The following is an 18,754-nucleotide window of genomic DNA, read 5'->3' as shown; positions in this document are numbered from 1 at the left end:
ACTAAGATACAAGTCAGATTTCTGGCATCCCCTGCAACAAAAATTTCATTTTTGGTGAGATACTTCCAATAGAAACGTCTAAAGGGATGCAGGCCCAGCAGATTTCCTCATTAGAGCCCTGCAGCTGCCACAGCTGATAGATAGTTATAAAACCACTCCCATTTGACCCACTCAGCACAGGAGGAACAAACAATGATTTCTTCAGAATAACAAAAGATAGGAATCTGCAACAAAGTTTGTTATAATCCCTGCAATGTACAGAGATCACCCAGAGGGGAATGTTTTTTTTTCTCAACAAAAGTGGAGTTACACTTTTAGGTACATTTTTATGCACAACAGCAAAAATTGCATTAAGAATGGATGGCGGACCACAAACCATCTTGACCGGCATCTATATGAAGCTTCCTGATGAAATGGCCGGGCAACACTGTATGTGAACCTCAGCAAGAGATAGGCCTCCAGATAGGACTGCTATAGAATAATTCAAAAGAGGTCAGCTATGTTTATTGTTAAAATCCTATGTTTTTTTGGGGTGAGAATAGAATTATCAAAAGCAATACAACATTTTTATCCCTGAAGAGGAGGAGATGCTCACCCTGAAACGTGTCGGGTTTAAACAATAGTATTGGACTGTGTGTATGTGTCTGTGTATATATATATATATAGTATTGTATAAAAGTGTGAGAGAAAACGGGGCTATTCCGGTGCTAGACAACCCCACTCAGTATGACACCATCAACAAAGATGTAAAAAACATGAATTTTATTTATATCAAAAGATAAAAATACAGTCCAACATATAATACGCTCTTCCTCTCCCCCCTCATTGAAGTTGAATGTCTGGATTTTGGTGGTATCGCTCCTTCCTTTTTCCACTCTGTGGTGCAGAAGATCCTGCTCCATCTAAACTACCGAATATTGCGGGCATTTTGACCTACCAGCAATCCGTATTTAGACATCCCTTCCTTCTTTTTTCCCTTTCCCCATCAAAATCACAGTCATATTAAATTGACATTGTGAGACCTCTTCGCCCAATATCCCTAAGGAAGCCATTAAGGTGAAACGCGTCGGGCAGCCCTGACCTCTGATACACATATGTGCACACGGTGACCTTGTGTTTCAGTGAAAGGCCGGGCTTGGGTTGTTTGAGGAAAAGGTAATTTTACTCATGTATGTTCCATTGTATTATTGTGTATGACATATGAGCGTATCATGTGTTGGATTGTAGTTTTACGTTTTGATATAAATAAAATTAATGTTTTTTACATCTTTGTTGATGGTGTCATACTGAGTGGGGTTGTCTAGCACCGGAATTGCCCCGTTTTCTCTCACACTGTTATACATATCCCTATCAGGGTGATGGTGCAGGACCTGATTGATGGACTAATATAATTCATTTATATATAGTATATAGTCATATGGAGACCTGAGATCACCAGCAAGCTGTTTGTAAATGCAAAATAGTTTTGCTCTCTCCAAGACAGGCAAACAAAATAGCTTGCTTCAAGGCTAAGTTCACCTTAAATATGAAAATGAACATATTTTTGCAGGTAAAAAAATGTGCACTTATTATGTTTTTTTTTTTTTTTTTTTCCATGAGCCTTGCACAGCATTGAACCTGCGATCAGCAGATCATGGAGGCTTCTGCTGACTCTCAGTATAGCTGCCTGCCCATACCTCTTGTACAGGCAGGCAGTTACCGAACTGCAGGAAGAATCAATGAGCTATGAGAATGCTCAGCAACTGCCCCCTCCAGTTCATTGAGAACCACAAGCTGTTTGCTGCAGTGGAAGATGGGACTTGTAGTTCATTCATTCACTCTGTAAATGAATGATGAAGCTGTGTTGGCGGAGCCCCGCATGTCCATACTATTTTTAAATTACGACAGCAGGTGCGGGGAAAGGATCCACCTGCTGTCACAATGAGGGGTGGGGGGTATGTGAAAATGTTCTTTAGTGACATGCTACATATTACACCTTACATGCAGGTGAAACATGTAACATGTTATCGAAAGTGAACTTATCTTTGCAGCTAATGGCCATAAAATAGTCCACGACTCTGGCTCAAAAGGAAAGCCTGGTAACGGCTCACTACCACTCTACTAGTCCCATAATGGGGTTTCGGGGCTTCCCGTCTACTTCAGGGGTCCGCAGGTTTCTACAGTTAAGTAACCGTGGCTCGATCCTAATCTTGGTTCACCCAACTCACTGAAGGTCCCAGCAAGGTCTGTAAAGAAAAGGATGAGAAAGTTTGGGGAGGAGGAACTTGACTGACCTGCACAGTGTCCTGACCACAACCCGATAGAACACCTTTGGGATGAATTAGAGAGGAGTCTGCGAACCAGGCCTTCTCGTCCACATCAGTGGTTGACCTCACAAATGCACTTCTGGAAGAATGGTCAAACATTCCCATAGACACACTCCTAAACCTTGTGGACAGCCTTCTCAGAAGAGTTATAGCTGTTATAGCTGCAAAGGGTGGGCCAACCCAATATTGAACCCTACGGACTAAGACTGGGATGCCATTAAAGTTCATGTGTGTGTAAAGGCAGGCGTCCCAATACTTTTGACAAAATAGTGTGTAAGGCCATCCACAACATTGTCCCCAGCTACATCCCCAACCTCATCTCCAGATATCGCCCAAATAGTCCTCTCCGCTCCTCCCAAGACCTCCTGCTCTCTAGCTCCCTTGTTACCTCCATGCTCGCCTCCAGGACTTTCCCAGAGCCTCTCCCATTCTCTAGAACTCCCTGCCCCAGTATGTCTGTACATATGAATACTGGTACCTGTATATGCTGCCTGTGTTTCTGGTTTTCACATGTATCACACCCATTTTTGGAAAACGTGTTATCTCCCACCAAGTACCTTGGATTGTTTGCACCCCATGGACATGATTCGTGGGTTTCTACCAAATTCTATAGTAACAGGAGATTATGGGAAGGAACGCAAAGGTGGTTGCAGTCCTGGTGCTTGCAGTGCCATCATGGCTTCCCCTCCAAGAATATCTGTAGAGGAGTGTTTGTGGTCTCCGTACTGAATTGAGAAATAAAGTGTCTAATTGTTTCTTTCTCTCGGCAGTTGGAGACTCTGTTCAAGTCTACTCCAATATTCCGGCCTCCAGCATCATCTACACTGTGGTGTTACGGCAACCCAAGAATACACCGGTGACGGTAAGGTGCCTATGTATTATATGGTGTAAGAAATTTGTGGCATTATTATTTAGCTCTCACAGGCTACAGCCCAGCTCCAGCAAAATAATTTTATTTTGTTTTGGATGGAGCAGGGAAGGCTTAGAGCCGCCAGGGCAGCCATCAGAAATGTTGGGGCCCCTTACACAGCTTTAGGCCTAGCAACCAACATTCCTCAGGGCCAGCCCTCTGGCCGTACCACCGAATCCGCCCACTGGCCATCCCACTGAGTCCTTCAGTGCACCCAATTTTATTTTAGCACTTACAATTTATTATATGAAGATAAATCCAATTCAGCAAAGAGACATCCCAATCCAGCAAAGAGATTGACTCATATATCCAGTAAAGAGACAGCCCAATCCAGCAAAGAGACATCCCAATCCAGCAAAGAGATTGACTCATATATCCAGCAAAGAGACAGCCCAATCCAGCAAAGAGACATCCCAATCCAGCAAAGAGAGGGCCTCATATATTCAGCAAAGAGACAGCCCAATCCAGCAAAGAGATGGCCTCATATATTCAGCAAAGAGACAGCCCAATCCAGCAAAGAGATGGCCTCATATATTCAGCAAAGAGACATCCCAATCCAGCAAAAAGACATCCCACTCCAGCAAAGAGACAGCCTCATACATTCAGCAAAGAGACAGCCCAATCCAGCAAAAATACATCCCCATCCAGCAAAGAGACGGCCTCATATATTCAGCAAAGAGACAGACTATCCAGCAAAAAGACATCCCAATCCAGTGAAGAGACCGCCTCATATATTCAGCAAAGAGACAGCCCAATTTAGCAAAGAGACATCCCAATCCAGCAAAGAGACTGCCTCATATATTCAGCAAAGAGACCGCCCAATCCAGCAAAGAGACAGTCTCATATTTTCAGCAAAGAGACATCCCAATCCAGCAAAGAGATTGACTCATATATCCAGCAAAGAGACAGCCCAATCCAGCAAAGAGACATCCCAATCCAGCAAAGAGATGGCCTCATATATTCAGCAAAGAGACAGCCCAATCCAGCAAAGAGATGGCCTCATATATTCAGCAAAGAGACAGCCCAATCCAGCAAAGAGATGGCCTCATATATTCAGCAAAGAGACATCCCAATCCAGCAAAAAGACATCCCACTCCAGCAAAGAGACAGCCTCATACATTCAGCAAAGAGACAGCCCAATCCAGCAAAAATACATCCCCATCCAGCAAAGAGACGGCCTCATATATTCAGCAAAGAGACAGCCTAATCCAGCAAAGAGCCATCCCAATCCAGCAAAGAGACAGCCTCATATATTCAGCAAAGAGACAGCCCAATCCAGCAAAGAGACATCCCAATCCAGCAAAGAGACTGCCTCATATATTCAGCAAAGAGACCGCCCAATCCAGCAAAGAGACAGTCTCATATTTTCAGCAAAGAGACATCCCAATCCAGAAAAGAGACATCCCTTCGCCCGCATCCGCTTACTCTGCGGCCACCCTGCTATAGCAATTTCTAGTTACTACAGCAGCAACAACTCAATCTCATTTGTTAGACCTGGGTGGCCGGGCCCCTTGGAATGCCCGGGCCCTCTACATGTGTATGGGCTGTCCCCCCCTGATGGCAGCCCTGAGAGTTGCTCTCAAGTTTTTATTGCAGTCTGTGTTCCCATGAAAACAGAAAGTGATGGAAAATCTCTCCAACTGGGACACAGAGATAAAAACTTGTTAGAAATGTTAACTTTGCCCCTCTCTGTTCAAAACCAAAAAAAATAAAAAAGTTTTAATAAAAATATGGACAAATTTAATTTAAATAGTAAAGCACTAGTGAAGTGCAAAGTGTGGAAATTCAGTGCAACCAACAGGAATTCATGGTAATGGGGGCAAATCTGTACTGCGACGACTGTTCTGGATACATTTATCACTTTATATCAGTGGCGGCTGGTGCTCCATGGGTCGGGGGTCAGACGGACCACACCATACCCCCCCCCCACCCGGACCACACCAGCTCGCACACCATACCATCCCCCCCCCCCCCCGTCACCGGCTCCCTCACCCTGGACTGACGTGGAGGGCAGGCAGCGGCGGCAGGTGGCTTCCCCCAGCGGCGGCAGTGGCTTCCCCTGCGTCTCCTCCCTCCTCCTTGACCAATGGCATGGCCTCTCCTTTCGGCCAATCGGGAAACGGGCCTCAGGACCCGCTTCCTGATTGGCTGGGAGGAGAATCCGTGTGATAATAGTGAATATTCATTCGCTATTGTCACACAACTGGGTGGGCTCAGGGTGCAGTGCTCTGTGCCCCGAGCCCACCCTTTTTCTTTGAAGCCTATTAGAGCCTCTGGCTTTAATCACGTGCTTAAAAAAAAAAAAACCCCATTGGAATCCATGCGTCCGGCGCCCTGCATGTAGATTAGGGGGCCGGACGCATGGATGGGGGGCAGCGCCCCTGCGCCCCCAATGCACATGCCGCCACTGCTTTCTATGCCTATAATTTTCTTATGACGGATAAATGATTGATGAGTTATAAAGTAACTTATAACAGCTCTTTATATAGTATATACAATATACAGTATAACATCTGTATATATCTTGTGTATATAATATATAACATTTCTCTATATAGTAATCTCATTATAGAGTGTATGTGTTATATAATATCTATGTATAGTAAATATGTCATATGTAGAGTGTTTATGTTGTGTAGTATCTCTACATATAGATTATACGTTATATAGCATAAAGTAACATAATATTTCTAAGTATAGTGTACAGTATAAGTTATATAGTATCTCTGTATATAGTATATGTGTTATATAGTATCTCTCTCTATCGATCTATCTATCTATCTATCTAAATATAGTGAATATGTTGTATAGTATCTTTATGTATACTGCATATGTTATATGGTATCTCTGTCTATAGTGTACATTGTATATATAGTATCTCTATATATCATACTGTATATACAGTATGTTATACAGTATATTATCTATATAGTGTACATGTTGTATAGTATTTCTATATATGTTATATACAGTATGTTATATAGTATCATCTTTATATATATAGTGTAAGTTGTATTTATTATCTATATATATGGTATACCAGGGGCGTAACTACAGGGGTTGCAGGGGTTGCAATCGCTACCGGGCCCCATGCTCCAGGGGGCCCGGTAGCAAACCAGTGGGTGAACTTCTAGGATCTCAAAGGTCACACTTGCGACCGGGCCCTGGCATTTCACCACTGTGGGGAGGCCCCAAGATTGCAGGAAGGGGGCCCACTGCAGAACTTGTGAAAGGATCCTGATGCGGGACCATAATAAAAGGCCATGCAATGAGAGTAAAGAGCCCCAGGATTAGTGGGAAGAGCCCCGGGCTTGAAGGGAAGGGCCCCGGCCAGGGGTCTGGGGGGCCCTTCATGGTTTCTTGCATCGGGGCCCTGAAGGTTCTAGTTACGCCTCTGTGGTATACACAGTATGTTATACAGTATTATCTTTATATATATATATATATATATATATATATATATATATATATATATAGTGTAAGGGGTTAGCTCGATAGCGGGTGTGGGTGACCCCTTGGGTGGGTTCGTTACACAGAGACAGCCGAGGAGTGGTTGAAAACAACAGTCTATGGTTTATTCTTCCAATTTGCTGGAATCAAGTGCAAGCATCCAAACAGCATAAATCAAAGAAACATAAAACAAACCCTGGCCTCTTGGGGCGTCTACCTTCACAACACAGGAACCTACCTATGGTGTCTGTCCCAACCTACTGCTGGGCAGACACTGCTGGTCATACAGCAGAAATCCAATAGTCTATTTGTTTTCTTTTCACACAGAAAAAGTCAACACCACCTCACCTTCAGTAGTCTCTCAGCTCACTGCTCTCCTTCACGCACAAAGCCTCAGGATGCAGCAATCAGTAGTCATCCTCTGGATAACTTATAGAGGCCTTAATTGACTCATTCTGAATAGCTGAAGCTTTCCAACGTCATTAAACCTTTCTGGCTACCTCTGCAGCCGATACCCTATAGCAGTGATGGCGAACCTTGGCACCCCAGATGTTTTGGAACTACATTTCCCATGATGCTCAACTACACTGCAGAGTGCATGAGCATCATGGGAAATGTAGTTCCAAAACATCTGGGGTGCCAAGGTTCACCATCACTGCCCTATAGTAATTGGTGAATTGTCTAAACAAGGCAGAAATGTATCTCCCGTCTGTGACAACACCCATAGATTTACCTGACTTCCTGTCACAATATATATATATTGTGTACGTTGTATTTAGTATCTCTATATATGGTATATACAGTACGTTATCTCTATATATAGTGTACATGTTGTACAGTAGCTCTGTATGTGGTATACAGTAAAAGACATAATTTTTTATATATATATAGTGTATATGTTATATAGTATCTCTATGTCTAGTATACATGTTACTTAGTATCTCTCTGTATAGTGTATATGTTATGTAGTATCTCTATGTATAGTATACATGTTACTTAGTATCTCTCTGTATAGTGTATATGCTATGTGGTATCACTCAGTGAATCCTTTTTCCTTTCCTTGCAGTATAAGATCACCTCCCCCAGCTCGTCTCCATTTACCATCTTATCCAATGGAAATGTTCGATCTCCAGCCGCAGGATTCACTAATGCAAATTTGGTGAGTCCAACTCAATGTTCATTGGCTATTCCAGCACTCTCTGCCGTCTCATGTGCCCCCCTATAGGAAGGATGTATGTGCGGAGGCCCCCAAGGGGGTGAGTGCACTTGCCTCACCCCTGTCTAGAGCTCCTCATTTATTTCCGACCCCTTTTAAATGTAAAATTAAATTCCTTGTGTGTTTATTGTATATGATAATATATATACCTGGCTTGGGTTTGCCTTATTTTTATGGTAATTTCTATGTTTAATGTACTCAACAGATGCCCTCAGAATCTTCCAGGAAACACTCCCTGGGAGAAGTGGGGAAGAGGGGAGAGGGATTTGGGGTGGCAATTTGGGGACCGTCTTTTGTTTTTTTTGTTTTTTTTTTGCTGGGCTTAGGTCTTTTTTACTGATGTTTTTGGAGTGTTTTGCGATATCAGCTACCATTGTTTCAGCAGTTAGGATGGAAGTCACGAGTTATGTGTCTAAGCTTTCACTTTTGCAGCAGTTCACAGGGATAGCACAGGTCAGGAGATCTAACAGCTGTCATTGTTGTAGCAATTCCGAGGAAAGATGTGGATCATGTCATCTATCAGCTGCTATCAGTTTTTTTTTTTTTTTTATTGTTAAAGTCCAACGCGTTTCAGGGTATCATCTTTTCTTCAGGAATAAAATAGAGTTATTGTCAGAACCCAGACTCCACAGACCTCCACAGCATCTGGCAATGGCTCTACTCGCTGAGCTACCTGGAATGCTGAACAGCTCCTCTGGACAAATCCTTGAATGATCCTGCTGTGAATCCTAATTGCCTTGAATCCTTTGCTCCTCTCATGAACTTTCTGATTTAAGCCATGTCTTTGGACTTCCTGGTCGCCAGAATATTGTGCCTTCTCCAGCCAATATCTCGCTTGTCTCTCCTGCTTCTGTCCGTATCTTCGCTATCATCCGTTATCGACATTTGGCTTGTTCCTCGACTACTCTTCTGCTTAATCCCAACCTGCAACTACTCATTACCTACCTTTGGCAACTCCTTGACTGTAGCTTAATCCCTATCTGCTACTGGACCCTTGCTCACCTCCTGGTAGGGCGATCCTGAGGACCGCAACCTGGTGCTAACACGCAGCAAAATCCACCTTCACCATCAGGAGCTCTGGTGAAGACCGGTTAGTACTTAGATTCCGCACCTCAGGTAAGCCTGCGTCATCTACCTGGGTGACCTGCCTGTATTCCTATCCTGCTGGTTCCTGTGTGAGCTTCCGCTGCTTTAGCTACTGGTCTCCGAGCCTGACCCCGGATCTTGACAGTTATAATACTCTTTTGTGCCTGAAGAAGAGAAGGCGCCCACCTTGAAACGTGTTGGATTTTACTATTAAAACAAACTAATTTATGTTGCGTGCAGGGCCTGGTCAAGGGGTGGGCAGGAGGATCGGCTTCCCTGGGCGCAGTGGGTAAATTGCAGGGATAGGGGCGCCCTGACCCTAACCCTAACGGAAGTAAGGGGGAGTAGTTTGGTATCTTTGCCCTGAGCGCTGGATGACCTTGTCCCGGCACTGGTTGCGTGACCCTTTGATATATATGAATACTGGTACCCGTCAATGCTTCCTGTGTTTCTGGTTTTTGTGTGGCACGCTTCACACCCTTTTGAGGAAAACATGTTTTACCTCCCACTGAGTACCTTGGATTGTTTACACCCCATGGACATGATTTGGGGGTCTCTACCATGTACTTTCAGTAACAAGGTATTATGGAGTGGAACGCAAAGGTGGTGGCAGCAGTCCTGTATCCTGGCCTAGGCCGACAAGGCCCAGGCCTAGGGCGGCACTTTGCAGGGGGGCGGCGGCAAAAAAACCTGCCCCTGCCTCCACCTGAGACTCTACTGGCCACTGGTTGCTAGAGCCACCTGGCAAATTGTTAGCCCTGCCCATAATTGAAAGCGGAGGAGGATTTAACTTCCTCCTCTTCGTGCTTAGTGATCGTGGGGCCCAAAGCAGCTTCCAAGTTTTGCCCCTTGTCACAGAGAGGGCACAGGAGGGACTGCAGGCAGGGATAGGGGGTCTCCCACCCCCCCTCTCTCAACTCCTCTCACCCACCCCTCTCTCTCTCTCCCACCCCCCTTCTCTCTCATCCCCTCTCCCATTCCCTTCTCTATCATGTCCTCTCCCACCCCCCTTCTCTCTCTCACCCCCCTCTCCTGCCCCCCTCTCATTCTCTCATCATCCTTTCTCTCTCCTACCTCCCATTCTCTCCCACCCCTCTCCCTCTCTCTCCCACTCTCCTCTCCCGCCCCTCTCTCCCACCCCCCCTTCTCTCTCATCCCCTCTCTCTCCCACCCCCTTTCTCTCTCTCTCACCCCCTCTCATTCTCTCACCATCCTTTATCTCCTACCTCCCATTCTCTCTCCCACCCCCCCCTCTTTCTCCCACCCCCCCTCTTTCTCCCACCCCCCTCTCTCTCTGTGTCTCTCACCCTCCTCTCTCTCTGTCTCTCTCACCCTCCTCTCTCTGCCCCCTCTCTCTCACCCCCCCATCTCACCCCCCCTCTCTCAGCCCCCCCCCTCTCACCCCCACTCTCGTGAGATCTCAGGGGTTCATGCTTGGACTTGTAGTCCTTCAATTTTGGAAGGAGTCACATCCATTAAACAGGAAGGGGTGACTGAGGCAAATTTAACTAGGAGGGGGGCGCCCAATTTTAGTCTTGCCTAGGGCAGCACAAGATCAAAATACACCACTGGGTGGCAGTCATGGTTCCTGCAGTGCCATCATGGCTTCCTCTCCCAGAAAATGTGTGTAAGTGTTTGTAGGGTCCATATTAGAATTTAGGAATAGTGGAACTATTATCAGCTGCTATTGTTGCAGCAGTTCAGAGGGAAGGCATGGGTCATGTGATCTATCAGTTACCATGGTTATCTTCTAATAACTGTCAGTTAAAAAAAATCCTGATCTGTCTTTTTTTGCCCCCTTCCAGAATTATCAGCTGCAGATCCAGGTCACTGACTCGGCAGGCAACACATGCAATGGGACACTCAATGTCAAAGTTCTTCCTGTCTACCAAAATGGCGTCAACTTCACGTAAGAGTGTGGAAGAGGGGGGATTGGGGGGTTCCTAAAAAGTGGTGAGCTCCTATATTATTATTTGACCCCCTCCTGTGTGGAATCCCTGGTTTGGACCTTGTATTGCACTTTCCATTAAGTAGACAAGGGAGTCTCACTCTTCTTGTCGCACTCTTCAGAGTATAAATGAGACCACCATTGCTGCTGCAGAATGTGGGTGGAGCTGGGAACCCAGGAGTGGAGCTCCTTTTCCTGCAGACCCAGGGATGTAACCAATGCTGGTGGCTATTGTAGACTCATTCATATGGCATTGACCCTATTCATCCCCGTGACCCTTTTTGGGTCTGGGGACCCCTCAAGGTGAGAAGAACAATATATTATTACTGGATTGTATTATTCTCTGACACAGACTGTCATATACTGTATATTATAATGTATTTTATGGATAGGGATGGGAAAAAAATGCTGTCCTTTAGGGTCAGTAAATTTAGAGAAATTCTCACCTTCAATCCATGTAAAAAAAAAGGTATGTGCGTGATGGAACCTTCCAAGCTATGGGGCTTACTGCAATAATCAGCTGAACTGCCTCTCACACCCTGCCTGACATTCTGGGAACACCAAGGGGTCTATTTATTAAAAAAAAAAATTGCATAGCCATTTGTTTAGTGAATATACATGTACATTCATCCTGTGTGAAATTGGCAAATACAACCAATGATTACATTTATTTGTTGAGTCCATCTAGTTTTCTCTAGAATTGTTACATTGTTTCTCATGTTACAAAGATGTATGTATTTCCCAGGCTATTCAGCTCCATCTAATGGCCATAATGTGGTATTTTTATACTTCAAACTGGTTACATTTATTTACTAATTCCCTCTAGCGTTCTCTAGAATTGTTACATTGTGTCTCATGTTACAAAGATGTATGTATGTATTTCCCAGGCTACTCAGCTCCATCTAATGGCGATAATGTAAATGGATTGAAAATTGGCTAAAAGATAGAATTCAGAGAGCAGTGGTTAATGATTCTTACTCTGAATGGTCTAAGGTTATCAGTGGTGTACCCCCAAGGTTCAGTGTTGGGACCCTTACTTTTTAATATCTTTATAAATGATATCGGGTCTGGGATTAAAAGTACCATTTCAGTCTTTGCAGATGACACCAAGCTTTGCAGTGGAATAACTTCCTTACAGGATGTCTCCAATTTACAAGCTGACCTCAATGCATTGTTTCATTGGGCAACTATGTGGCAAATGAGGTTTAATGTTGATAAGTGTAAAGTTATGCACTTGGGGGCTAAGAATATGCATGCATCATACATACTAGGGGGAGTGGAACTGGGGGAATCCATAGCGGAGAAGGATCTGGGGGAATCCATAGTGGAGAAGGATCTGGGGGAATCCATAGTGGAGAAGGATCTGGGGGAATGCATAGTGGAGAAGGATCTGGGGGCAATCCATAGCGGAGAAGGATCTGGGGGCAATCCATAGCAGAGAAGGATCTGGGGGAATCCATAGCAGAGAAGGATCTGGGGGAATCCATAGTGGAGAAGGATCTGGGGGAATCCATAGTGGAGAAGGATCTGGGGGAATCCATAGCGGAGAAGAATCTGGGGGAATCCATAGCGGAGAAGAATCTGGGGGAATCCATAGCGGAGAAGGATCTGGGGGAATCCATAGCGGAGAAGGATCTGGGGGAATCCATAGCGGAGAAGGATCTGGGGGAATCCATAGCGGAGAAGGATCTGGGGGAATCCATAGCGGAGAAGGATCTGGGGGAATCCATAGCGGAGAAGGATCTGGGGGAATCCATAGCGGAGAAGGATCTGGGGGAATCCATAGCGGAGAAGGATCTGGGGGAATCCATTGTGGAGAAGGATCTGGGTGTTCTGGCAGATCATAGGCTTAATAATAGCATGCAATGCCAAGCTGCGGTTTCCAAAGCAAGCAAAGTCCTTTCTTGTATTAACAGAGGCATGGACTCCAGAGAGAGAGATATTATTTCCCCCCTGTATAAATCATTAGTAAGACCTCATCTGGAATATGCAGTTCAGTTTTGGGCTCCAGTTCTTAAAAAGGATATCGGTGAACTTGAGAAAGTGCAGAGAAGGGCAACCAAACTGATAAGAGGCATGGAGGAGCTCAGCTATGAGGAAAGATTAGAGGAACTGAATTTATTCTCTTCTGAGAAGAGGAGATTAAGGGGGGATATGATCACCATGTATAAATACATAAGGGGGGGATATGATCACCATGTACTGTATAATACATAAGGGGGGATATGATCTCCATGTATAATACATAAGGGGGGATATGATCTCCATGTATAATACATAAGGGGGGATATGATCTCCATGTATAAATACATAATGTGGGATATGATCACTATGTATAATACATAAGGGGTCCATAAAGTGAACACAGAGGACAAGGGGACACTCTTTACTTCTAGAGGAAAACAGATAAAGTTTCCAAATACGGAAAGGTTTCTTCACCGTAAGAGCTGTGAAAATGTGGAATAGACTCCCTCCAGAGCTGGTTCTGGCCAGCTCACTAGATTGCTTCAAAAAGTCCTGGATTCTTTCCTAGGTGTACATAATATAATTGGGTACTAATATTTATAGGTAAAGTTGATCCATGGAATATCTGATTGCCTCTCGGGGGATCAGGAAGGATTTTTTTTCCCCTGTTGTAGCAAATTGGATCATGCTTTGCTGGGGATTTTTCGCCTTCCTCTGGATCACCTGCGGGTATAGGATTGTGTATATGGGATTGCACGGTTGGGTTTTCTTTACTGTTTTTTTTTTTTATTGGTTGAGCCAGATGGTCTTTTTTCAACCTGACTAACTATGTAACTATGTAGTATTTTACTACTTCAAACTGGTTACATTTATTTAGTAATTCCCTCTAGAGTTCTCTAGAATTGATACATTTTATCCCTTGTTACAAGCATGTAAATATGTATGTCCTAAGCTCCATTGCTTCTTCTAGAGATCTCTAGAACTGTTGCATTATATCTCTTTTTACAAATGACATATGTATTTTGTATGCTCCTTGCTCCATCTTATGGCCATATTACAGTATTTTACTACTGCCAATTGGTTACATTTATTTGCTAATTCCCTCTAGCGTTCTCTAGAACTGTTACATTGTATTACTTGTTACAAAGACACGTGCATTTTCTAAGCTCCTTCCTCCATCTAGTGACCATAATGCTGTATTTTACTGCTGCCAGTTGGTTTTATTTATGTGCTAATTCCCTTTCCGCTTGGTTCACACTAGCCCGACTTTCAGTGCAACTTTGGAATCCGACTTAGATGTGACTTTTACACTCTGTTACATTGAAGTTGTATCAAAGTCAGACCAAAGTAGTGCAGGAACATTTTCTTAAGTCGGATAGACTTGTGTAGTATCATTGAAGACAACTCTCATGGGGAAACATTGAATTTCACATGTCATCCAACTTGTGGTCTCACACGTCGGATCCTATGTCGCATAGTGTGAACTGAGCCTTAGCATTCCCTAGAATTGGTACATTGTATCTCTTGTTACAAAGACATATGTATTTCCTATTCTTTTAAGCTCAATCTAGTGGCCATAATGCTGCATTCAACTACTGCCAATTGGCTTTATTTATTTTCTTATTCCCTCTAGCATTCTCTAGAATTGTCACATTGTATCTCTTGTTATAAAGATGTATGCATTTACCACTCAGCTCTATCTAGTGGCATGAATGCAGTATTTTACTACTACCCATAATAAAAGAACATTAATTCAGAGGAGAAAATAACCTTTCAAAACATCTGTTTTTGCCCATTTGCACAGAATAACAAATATGCAGATTTTCTGGATGAACGCCATTTTTTCATAAACAACCCCCCCCCCCCCCCCCCCCCCAGTGTTGTGCCTTGTAAATCCACAGCAAAGGCAATAATAATTCCTTCCAGAGGTTCTTTCTTAGAATGCAGTTGCATGCTGGTGTTTGGTTGCATTCAAATAAGTACATTTTCTGATTTTCGCATGGCTGCAGATTTTCACAGTTCATCAGCGTTTTGGAAGGTGCGTTTATGTATATGAACTTCCTTCTGATTGTTGCCTGGTTTTATCCCTTTTAGGTCATCTTCGTATAATGTCACTATCCCAGAAAATGGCGGACCCAGCTATCTGGTGACCACGTTGAAGGCAACTGGGACCAATGTTCTGTACCAGCTGACTGATCCCAGCAACATCTACTATATTGAACCAGGTATCCGACCGCCAGTATAATCTGGAAAGCCAAGCTCAATAGGTCAGCCAGCAGCTAGTAAGAGACAAAGAGCAATAGTACTAAACCAGTGAGAGCTCCCTCTAAGGGCCAATCTAAAAATCTCTACATTCAATGCAATAACAGAACTGTTCATTTTATATCTTTATATAGAATCATCGTCATAATTTTCAGTATTACAAAATACAAACCACCAAATATCCGTATGATGACATCGCTAAATAATATGAATATTATATCCAAAATCATAAAAACTCTAGATTATAGCTATTGGTAAAAAGCACGCCCATTAATTTAGCCACGCCCACTCTTTTTTGCTTTGTGTGCCTTTCCCCCTCACTATGGATGAGGGAACTGGGCAAAGTTTCGGTTCACAGGAGGTTCAGCGCACCCATCAGGAAATCTGCAAACCCAAATATAGCACCAAATCCTACTAAAGTCTTCGAGAGGTGAGTCTTGTGAAGGCCAGATTGCAGGATTTTGGTAAAAAGGGGTACGGGTAGCTGGGCACTGCCATTTCGGACATGTATCAATGCAAAAAATGTTTAACCACTTCCATACCGCAGTACGTCACATGACGTCCTGGGCTTTAAATGGGGATATCTGAATGATGGGTGCAGCTGCACCTAGGACCCAGGGTCCTAGGGTCTCTGCTAAAAATATATATATATATATATATATATATATATATATATATATATATATATATAATGTTTGGGGGTTCTGAGTAATTTTATAGCATAAAAATTATGATTTTTACATGTAGGAGCGGAGTGCCAGAAATCACCCGGTATGGAAGTGGTTAAAAAGACCATTCAGCAAGAAGAGGGTCTTTTAATGAGGCCTAAAGGACAACATTGAAAATACACAAATCCTTTAAATAATGTTCTCAAAGGATGCCTTCAACCTGTATGTGAGGTTTGGGGACAGTATGAGTTATCTGTTATTATAAGGCAGTAGTGCGGCTGAGCAAGATCTTCAGGCAGTGGGTTGTCATTGTGGGGTGGCAGGTCATTGGGGTTGTGGGTCATCATGATTGAATCTGAAACTACATTGCCTGATGATGTGATTGGATGCTGGATTTACATTGTGAGATAGGCGAGAAGGTGGCTTACCAATTCTGATAACCCCCCAACATCGTAATTGGGGACAGTTTGTGCGGGAAGGGCCCTTATCCCCTCAACATGAGTACACTTGGCCAAGGAAGGGTATTTTTTTCCAAGGTTGATGGCGTGTGGCCTGGTATGGTTGGAGGGTGGACACTGATGGGGGGGGGGGGGTTACACACGTTCCATGGGCCTAACCACTTTCTGTGACCCCCCCCCAAGTGTGCCTCCCCCTCTCCCGAGAAACTCCCCACTCCCCCATTATGCTTTCCGTGCTGTCTGCCCGCTATTCCAAATCAGTAATCCATTCGCACCGCCCCCCATCCATGCTTCTGGCCCCCTAATCTATATGCAGGGTGCTGGATGCATGGATTCCAACGGGGGATTTTTCTTTTTTTTTTTAAGCACGTGTTTAGAGCCAGAGGCGCTAATAGGCTTCACAAAAGGGTGGGCTCGGGGTAGAGAACTGCGCCCTGAGCCCACCCAGTTGTGTGACAATAGCGAATGGATATTCGCTATTGTCACACTGATTTTCCTCCCAGCCAATCAGGAAGCTGGTCGTGAGACCCCTTTTCCGACTGGCCGAAAGGAGAAAAGCGATGTTATTGGCCAAGGAGGAGGAGGGAGGAGACGGACGGCCGGAGGAGAAGCACTGGAAGCACAGACTTTCCCCCCAGCTGCCACTGTCTCCAGACATGGCTCACCCACAGCGGCTCAGCCATCCAGCACCCCCCAGACTCAGACAGGAGAGGGAGGAGGATGGGGGAGAGAGAGTAATCACAGGCAGGACATCTGCCTCCTAAGGTATGGAGGCCATCCCTCCCTGCAGGGAGGGGGAGAGGTGTTGCTTTTGTTGGTTTGCCCCCCCCCCCCAAATTATCAAGCACCAGCCGCCACTGGTGTGAATGGGGCCTTAACCACTTTAAGACCAGAAGGATTTTCCCCCTTAATGACCAGGCCATATTTTGCGATTCGGCACTGTGTTACTTTAACAGACAATTGCGCAGTCGTGCGACGCTGTACCCAAATAAAATTGACGTCCTTTTTTCCCCACAAATAGAGCTTTTATTTTTTGCGCTATAAACAAAAAAAAAGCGAAAATTTTGAAAAAAAAAAAACAACAATATTTTTCACATTCTGCTAAATAACATTCCCCAAAAAAATAAAAAAATCTAAATTTTTTAACATTTTAGACCAATTTGTTTTCTGCTACATATTTTTGGTTAAAAAAAAAATCGCAATAAGCGTATTTTGATTGGTTTGCGCAAAAGTTATCGCATCTACAAACTAGGAGAAAGATTTATGTCATTTTTATTGTTTTTGTTTTTTACTAGTAATGGCGGCGATCTGCCATTTTTAGAGGGACTGCGACATTGCGGCAGACAGATCGGACCCCTGACTGACATTTTTGACACTTTTGGGGGGACCAGTGACATTACTACAGTAATCAGTGCTAAAAATATGCACCGTTACTGTAATAATGACACTGGCAGGGAAGGGGTTAACAGTATAGGCGATCAAGGGGTTAAATGTGACCCTAGGGGAGTGATTCTAACTATGGGGTGGGGGGGGCGTGGCTTATGAGATGACCATAGAGACATGTGATCCTTTATAGAAGGATCACATGAGCTCTGTGATTATTCCAGGGAGAAGAACGGTCGGCTGTGTTTACAACAGACGACCGTTCTTCTCTCTCAGCGGGGAACGATCGCGGGTGTGAGGCGCAGTGGCGTAGCGTGGGGGGTGCAGGGGGGGCCGGCCGCACCGGGCGCAATATTTAGGGGGGGCGCAATCCCACGCCCGTGTGTCATTCCTGCTTGTTCTCTTAATTTTATTACAGTGTCCCCAGACAGCCATGTTCCACTGCGCCCTGTTATTGGGCGAATAGGGTCACGTGCAGCAAGGGGGGGGGCTGGCCTGTCTGTGATCAGGTGGTAAATGCGCACGGGAGTCCCGCCTCGGCACCTCCAGCATCTTCTCCTTCTCCTCTCCTCTCCTCCGGGTGGCACATCATGTGGCGCGCATGGGAGTCCCGCCTCCGGACTGTGAAATTCCACCACACAATCTTCTCCTCCTCCTCTGCTGGATCTCAGGTACGTCCTTTTACAGTCTAGCAGTGTGTCAGAGCCAGAGGCAGCAGCCAGAAAGATAGACAGAGTGAGTTAGGGTCAGAGTTAAGGTGAGTTAGGACAGAGCAGTTAGGGTCACGCTGTGTAGTGATCAGTATAGGAATACTGTAGGTAGGACAGTGTAGTGTAGTTGTCAGTGTACTGGACAGTGTAGTGGATAGTGTAGTATAGTGTATTGGGTAGTGTAGTGGGTAGTATAATGTAGTGGTCAGTGTAGTGTAGTGTAGTGGACAGTGTAGTGGGTAGTGTAGTGTAGTGGGTAGTGTAGTGTAGTGGGTAGTGTAGAGGACAGTATAGTGTAGTGGGTAGTGCAGTGGGTAGTGTAGTGGACAGTATAGTGCAGTGGGTAGTGTAGTGGACAGTATAGTGCAGTGGGTAGTGTAGTGTAGTGGGTA

At 44.6% G+C, this 18,754-nt stretch overlaps 1 protein-coding gene across 2 annotated transcripts in view; it reads left to right on the top strand.

Annotated features, from left to right (window-relative positions):
• Nucleotides 1–18,754, top strand: part of CDHR4 (cadherin related family member 4) — a 67,428-nt gene that overhangs the window by 10,533 nt on the left and 38,141 nt on the right. For both annotated transcript variants that reach the window (XR_014225630.1, XM_082266593.1), the window contains exons 5-8: nucleotides 3,077–3,168; nucleotides 7,733–7,825; nucleotides 10,774–10,877; nucleotides 14,976–15,106. Coding sequence is in view for 1 of the 2 variants with exons in the window: in XM_082266593.1 (XP_082122719.1) it covers nucleotides 3,077–3,168; nucleotides 7,733–7,825; nucleotides 10,774–10,877; nucleotides 14,976–15,106 (420 nt within the window). In the remaining variant the exon portion in view is untranslated. The remainder of the gene's footprint in view (nucleotides 1–3,076; nucleotides 3,169–7,732; nucleotides 7,826–10,773; nucleotides 10,878–14,975; nucleotides 15,107–18,754) is intronic.

The sequence above is a fragment of the Pelophylax lessonae genome, assembly GCF_965119305.1.
Source record: "Pelophylax lessonae genome assembly, chromosome: 8".
Classification (NCBI taxonomy): Eukaryota; Metazoa; Chordata; class Amphibia; order Anura; family Ranidae; genus Pelophylax; species Pelophylax lessonae.
Note: the sequence above shows the minus strand (reverse complement) of the source record. Positions and strands in the feature narration are given on the sequence as shown.